Here is a 7,186-nt window from a genome sequence, read left to right on the forward strand (position 1 = left end):
AACTTAAATCACACCTTGAATGTTTAAGAGCATCATTCTGATGTTCTTGAAACTATCATTTCTTAAGATTTTACCGTTTTGAGTTGTTTATTTATTTGTTTATTATTTTTTCATTTTAAATGTCACTAAGTAGACTAAACACTTTACTTTCCTTTTGGACAATGGGTTTGTGCACTTTTTTCTATGAGCTGCTGCTTTCATAGTTCTACAATGCAAATTTCTGCATGTGTTTCATGTTTGTGCCAATTTTTAAATCTGAAAATTTCGTATATACTTTAATTGACAATCAGAAAAAAAGATTATCTTAAAACCTTAAACTGATAATAGGTGATCCAATGTCAGTTTCGGATGTGGGGTTAATCTTGAGCATTTTTTTAAGTCAGCGAGTACAGTATTGGAAATTTAAAGAATACTTTGAAAACTTTTGAATTTCACTTTGATGTCTCTTTTTTCATGTCTAGTTAATTTTTGCCAAAATGCAGAACTCTTTTGTTTTTTTGAACTGAGAGTACCAAACATAAGAGAGAGAATAGTTCCGGTACTCTCAGTACGAAACATTACAAAAAGGCAATAGTTTGGTATTAAAAGTGCTGAATATAAAATTTAAAAGAACAATTTCATTCCGTACTCGTAGTACCAAATTTTATCAATGGCATGACTATGTTTGGTACAATCAGTATTGAACAATTCTTTTCGCAAAAACAATTCAGTGCCGTCTAGAACAGAGTAACAAACTAAAGGCATTTTGGGAAAAATTACAATAGACAAAAAGAAGCGATAATAATTTAATTTCCCTATATTATTTGGAAGTGAGTCTTTTGTTTTTTCTCTTTTTAATAGTTGAGCTTGTATATTATAAGACTGGTAACTATAATCACTTTTAGTCATCCTATGTAGAATTTTATTTTGAACTTCGAGTTTGAAGAAGCCCCACCCAATTTATATTTGAGGGCTAAGGGTGGTTGGGACTTTGTACTAAAGGTAACTTATTGTATATGCATTCATATTCTTTTTACTTAACTTCTTATTATTTAGCACAATGGGTTCTTACATTTTTTTATTAAACTTTTTGTTGGTTTTGTAAATTAGTAAATCGTTTTTCAGATTTCCGAATCGGAGCCTATGGCATTAGACATAAGCTTGTACATTTTGGCAGCCAATATTGCTATGGCTAAAAACGTGATATTTTTTCTCTGAGCCCCTCGCTTGTCCTGGACTTGATAGTTAAAAACTATTGTTTTTTTTTTTTTTTGACATGTTAACGGTGGGAATGGAGGGTGGGACGTTGTGTTGAGGCGATATGTTGAGGCATCTGCCCGCCTAACACCCATGTCCCAACCCCATCCCCGTTATTGCGATGCAACAGGAGCATTGTGTTTTGCATTTTCAATATAACGGTTCAGAAAATAGATTCAAACTTTCAACCCGTTATAGTGACTGTTAGGTCCACTGTCCAGCATTACTGTAGTGTTATTCAAATACAAGTGGTTATTTGGCAATATTTGTTGGAAAGGCCAATGACCATTGCCGTTATGACATCCAATATAAACCATGATAATCACATTTTCTGAATCCTCGGTTCTAAGTTAATCGAGACAAATGCCGGAACAACCAATGATGTAAGATGGCCGACTGGATTTGGATGGGTAAGTTTATAATGATGTGGAGAAATGCGTGAGTTTTCAGTGACAATAAGTTTGAATTAGGGGGCAGCATTGGGTCAATATCTATTTGTTTTAGTTATAGATGATTGGATTTGGATGGGTAAGTTAGTAATGATGTGGAGAAATGAGTGAGTTTTTAGTGCTAATAGGTCTGCATTAGGGATAACATTGAGCCAATAGCTCTTTATCTTAGTTATGGATAACTCAACTAGGCACCTAGAAGATGGAGTACCATGGTGTATGTTGTTCGCAGATGATATAGTTTTGATTGATGAGATCCAAAATGGCATCAACACAAAGTTAGAACTTTGGAGGGATGCTTTATAATCTAAAGGTTTTGAAATTAGCCAGATAAAGCTAGAGTATATGGAATGCAAGTTTAGTAATGATAGGAGTATAAACAAGGAAGTAGTTACGATTAATGGCCAAGAAATGCTGAAAAGAGCTTATTTTTGATATTGGGTCAATAATCAAGGAAAATGGAGAGATTGAGGGAGATGTCGCATATATAATTAGAGTCAGGTGGGCGAAGTGGAGATATGCAATTAGAGTTTTATATGATTGCCACATTACCATGAAGTTGAATGGCAAGTTCTATAGGACAATTTTGAGACGAAATTTACTTTGTGAGGCAAAATGTTGAGTGTTCAAAAAACAACATACCCACTGAAGATATGACCTCTAATAAAACAGAATGACATATCAGAATGCATGTAGCTGATCTCAATTAACTAGAAAAAAGCTTATCTCAATTAACTAGAAAAAAGCTTTGACGATGATGAAGCTCATGATTCTCCCTATGAACCGTGTTGATAAGTATTCCATAGCATAGGAGGAGTTCTACAAGTTACGAAGGTAACACAAAAAATTATCCAAAATAAAGCGAGGTAACACAGTCTAAGTTTGCTAACATGATTCCAAAAGAGTGCGTCCCTACTCCCGGTTTTAATTCAAATGAATACACCCTTTCCTTTGCAAGGGCCAAGAATAGATTTATCAAAGCTTTTTGGCAGATAAGGTAAGCTGGAATGAGTAATAAATTACAAATGTAACGTAGACAAAAGGAGAAAACAAGGATAGATGAACACGCGTCTAAATCAAGCGACCAACTGCGCCACATCTTCTGTACACTTCCAAACTATACGACAATGAAAGGTTTTGTATTAGCAAAATACGGCCATGTATCTTTAATTTTTATCGTTGTGACAATGGCCCGGCCTGCCCCGATCAGCCCGGCTCTAAAACAAAAGGAACTCGGCTTGTGGCTGGGGTGGGCCTGACACCTTCATTTCTTTATTTTCTAAAATTTTATTTATCCCCATTTATAGGGCTGAGACAAGCCTGGGACAAGGCCTCTTTGACCAGGTCTGAGATAGCCCGGTGGCGAGGCTCTCAGGGGACCATAGCAGAAGAGCGCTGGTCTGGGCTAGGTTCGACGGCCGGGCCGAGGCCTTGCCATGCAAAAGGTGTTATTAATTAGAGGCGCACGAAGGAACCATATATTAAAGGCTTCTGAAATGTAGAGAGAGGCGCCAAGCACCTTCTAAAATATACAGAGAGAGGCCATGCATGTTTTGGGAACATCTTTTTCATATACAACATTAGTACATACACAAAGGTATAACGATCATCTGGGCAACATGTATTCAGCTTCGAGGGCAGTGTTAGAAAGTGCGACTTGGACCGAGTAATCAGTTCCGGTCCGAGCCATTAGTGCCAAATATTGTACTATTAAAAAAAAAGGTCAAAAATATTATAAAAAATATAAAAATTCCAAAACAACAGGAAATGTACGTTTAAACTTTAAAGTAAGATTAAGAAAAACACTTTAAAATGATGTTAAAAAAATAGATTTTAAAAAATAACTTGTGACTAGAGATATTTTTTCAATAATCCGAATAAATGAAAAAAATGTAAAAATAAGTATTTATTGTCAAAATACTTTTCAATATTTGCTAAAATGATGTAAAACATAAACAAACACATCCCAAATAAATTCTTAATAGATCGATTTTTTTAATAATTTTTTATTTTTATTTAATATCCTTAATTTGGAAACTCACTCGAGACAACTCGGGCTCGACAGGTACCCGAGGCCGAGTAACTCAGTGAGTAGAAACAACTCCGCCGATTTATTTAATTTTTTATCATTGTTGGAGAAGGAGAGTGGGGAGAATTCGGCCAAGCGTTTTCTGAGTAGAAAGTAAAGAAGCGAATTGCAACATCTCCAGCAGAGAGAGAGCCTGCAACTGTCTTTAACCTAAAATACAGTAAAAGCAGTTATCTTTTTCACTTTTATGTGGCCAATGCCCACGTTTCTCTCACTTCACTTGGTAACGCATCCCACTCCAAATTAATTAGAGAGAATGGGGTCTTACTAAACATAGAAGCCTTACTTCACTCACCCTGCCTTTTGTTGCACACTCTCTGACCTTCTTATCCCTTTCATTTACATCTGGCTTCCACACTCCACCCATAAAATGAAGCCCAACCATGCTACTTTCCTCAAACTATCTCTCTCTTTCTTTCTACTATTCCTGCAATGGGTGTGATGGAGAATTGGATATGGGTTTTTGTGATTTTTGCTTTGTGGACCTGCGCATGCTCCTCTTCCGAACAAGAAAGAGCAAGAACTTTCATAGTTAGGGTGCAACATGACCTAAAGCCCACCGTCTTTCCCACCCATGAGCACTGGTACAAAAGCATGGCCTCTTCCTCTCCCACCGCCCAAAACCTCATCCACCTCTACCACACTGTCTTCAATGGCTTCTCAGCCAAGCTCACCCCCTCACAAGCCTCTCAGCTCTCGAACCACCCTGCCGTTCTATCTCTCTTCGAAGACAGACCCCGAAAACTCCACACCACTCGCTCCCCTCAATTCCTCGGCCTCTCCCAAGAACCCAACACCATTTTGCCGAAATCTGACTATGGCTCAAATCTCATAATCGGTGTCCTGGACACCGGAATTTGGCCAGAGAGGCGAAGCTTCTCAGACACGGGAGTAGGCCCGATCCCCTCACGTTGGAAGGGAGAGTGTCAAGATACCTACGATTTCCCAAAAACCTTATGCAACCGGAAATTGATCGGTGCTCGCTTCTTTTCTGGTGGTTACGAGGCGGCCGCCGGTGCCATGAACGAGACTTTGGAGCGCAAGTCACCGAGAGACACTGATGGCCATGGCACGCACACGGCCTCGACTGCTGCAGGGAACATGGTGCCCAGAGCATCCGCATTGGGGTATGCCCGCGGCGTCGCATCGGGAATGGCACCGTTGGCGCGTTTGGCTGTTTACAAAGTGTGTTGGGCGACGGGGTGCTTTGACTCTGATATCTTAGCAGCGATGGATAGCGCAGTGAATGATGGGGTAGATGTGTTGTCGATGTCTCTTGGTGGCGGGGCGGTGCCTTATTACATGGATGCGATGGCGGTGGGTTCGTTTGGAGCGGTGGAGCAAGGGGTTTTTGTGGCAGCATCGGCCGGGAACGAAGGGCCGGGAGAGATGACGGTGACAAACGTGGCACCGTGGATTACCACAGTCGGTGCCGGGACGATTGATCGGGGTTTTCCGGCTGATGTCGTGCTTGGCGATGGCAGGTTTGGTTTAATTCATAGATAACACTGTCCGCTGTAGCGGTAACGTTCATTCTGATAGTAAACATGGAAATTAGGAAAGAAATAGTTATAGTTTCACATGACTATCGTAACGGCCATTATTCTTGGAACCTTGATGATCGCAGGGTCATATCCGGTGTCTCGATCTATCGCCACAAAGACACAGGCCGAGGCCACGCCACCGTCTCTTCCCCCGCCCCCCTCATCTATGCTGGCACCGCCGGCCATCCCGGCGGCTTCGGTCCTGCACTGTGCATGGAAAACTCCCTCGACCCCTCATCAGTCCAAGGCAAGATTGTCATCTGTGAGCGCGGCAGCAGCCCCCGCGCTTCCAAGGGGGTTGAGGTGAAGCGGGCAGGAGGTGCCGGCATGATCCTCGCCAACTCCATTGCCGATGGCGAGGGCCTCATTGCCGACTCCCACGTCCTCCCTGCTGTTGGAATTGGGGCACGAGCTGGGGACCTCCTCCTACAGTACACGAACCAGTCATCTTCACCACCTCAAGCCAAGTTCATCTTCAGAGGGACCGCGCTCGGCGTCCACCCAGCTCCTATCGTTGCTACGTTCTCATCTCGTGGCCCCAATCCTGAGTCGCACACGATTTTGAAGCCTGACCTCCTGGCACCAGGAGTGAACATCTTAGCAGCTTGGATCGATGGCTTGGGGCCCTCCGGCATGCCTTCCGACAAGCGAAAGGCGGAATTCAACGTGCTTTCTGGAACGTCCATGGCTTGCCCGCATGTGGCAGGGCTGGCCTTGTTGCTGAAGGGGGCTCATCCCGAGTGGAGCGCGGCCATGGTGAGGTCGGCACTCATGACCACAGCTTATACGAGGGACAACATTGGCGGCACACTGCACGACGAGGCCAATGGCAACCTGTCCACGCCACTGGCCTCCGGCGCCGGCCATGTGGATCCCGAGAAGGCATTGGATCCTGGCCTGGTATACGATATAAACACCGAAGATTACATTGCTTTCCTCTGCAACTCGAATTACAGTGAGACGAGCATAAGGACGATAACAAAAAGGGAGGTCCACTGTGGAACGAAGGGTTGGGTGGGGGATTTGAATTACCCAGCCTTCACAGTGGTTTTTGAGGGAGAAAGAGTGGCGGAGATGAGGAGGGTGGTGAAAAATGTTGGTGATAATGAGGTGGCTACATATAGAGTGGGGGTGATAGAGCCAAAAGGTGTGAGAGTGAGCGTGGTGCCTCAAGAGTTGGTTTTCAGGAGGAAGGGGGAGGAGCTGAGCTATAGGGTGAGGGTGGAGAAGGTAGGGGCGGAGGCGGAGGCGGAGTCGGAGGAGATGATCCATTTTCCTGGTCCTGAATCGAAGGTGTCGCACGGGACTGTGACGTGGACGGATGGAAAGCACGTGGTGAGGTCTCCCGTTACGGTCGTCACGTTTCTCAACTCGGTCTAAGGAGTGGGAGTATGGTTAGGACTTTTCATGTGTAAGATAGACTGTATGTAGGAGCGAGTGAGAGAGCCAGGAATCAAATGGGTTTAGGAAGTAGGAAGCAAGTCAAATGGATAGACAGTGTATTTAGGAATAGCCTAGATTAATAATTTTAAAAAATTGCTATGGAGAATATTTACCGCTAGATATAACAGTGCATCCATTTACATACTTTTCGTTTACATAATTACCATCGTGGCTAGTCTCATATATATTTATTTATTTATTTGACTTTTTGAATGATGATTGAGATTTAAATGTAAGTTAAAATTACAAAAATATCTTTCTAAAATTTTTTGAGTAAGTTATTTTTAATATAAATTTGTGCCATTTGATGTTAAAATTTTTGGAGTATTAAATTCTAGATTCAGGTGTGGTTTGCCTAATGATGCAATATTAAACAATCAAAGTGAGGTGCGCCTCCAAACTTTGCCATGAGATGTAATATTGGT

The 7,186-nt window shown here is 42.3% G+C and overlaps 1 protein-coding gene across 1 annotated transcript; it reads left to right on the forward strand.

The window, feature by feature from the left end:
- Positions 1-3,360: 3,360 nt before the first annotated feature.
- Positions 3,361-6,903, forward strand: LOC18431322 (subtilisin-like protease SBT1.5). Its single transcript, XM_006841447.4, has 2 exons — positions 3,361-5,258; positions 5,402-6,903. The coding sequence occupies exons 1-2, from the start codon at positions 4,207-4,209 to the stop codon at positions 6,696-6,698; spliced, it is 2,349 nt and encodes a 782-aa protein (XP_006841510.3). The 5' UTR covers positions 3,361-4,206; the 3' UTR covers positions 6,699-6,903.
- The last annotated feature ends 283 nt before the right edge of the window (positions 6,904-7,186 follow it).

This window comes from Amborella trichopoda, chromosome 2 (assembly GCF_054954075.1).
Source record: "Amborella trichopoda isolate Santa Cruz 75 chromosome 2, AtrichopodaSantaCruz75HAP2 v2.0, whole genome shotgun sequence".
NCBI classification, from domain to species: domain Eukaryota; kingdom Viridiplantae; phylum Streptophyta; class Magnoliopsida; order Amborellales; family Amborellaceae; genus Amborella; species Amborella trichopoda.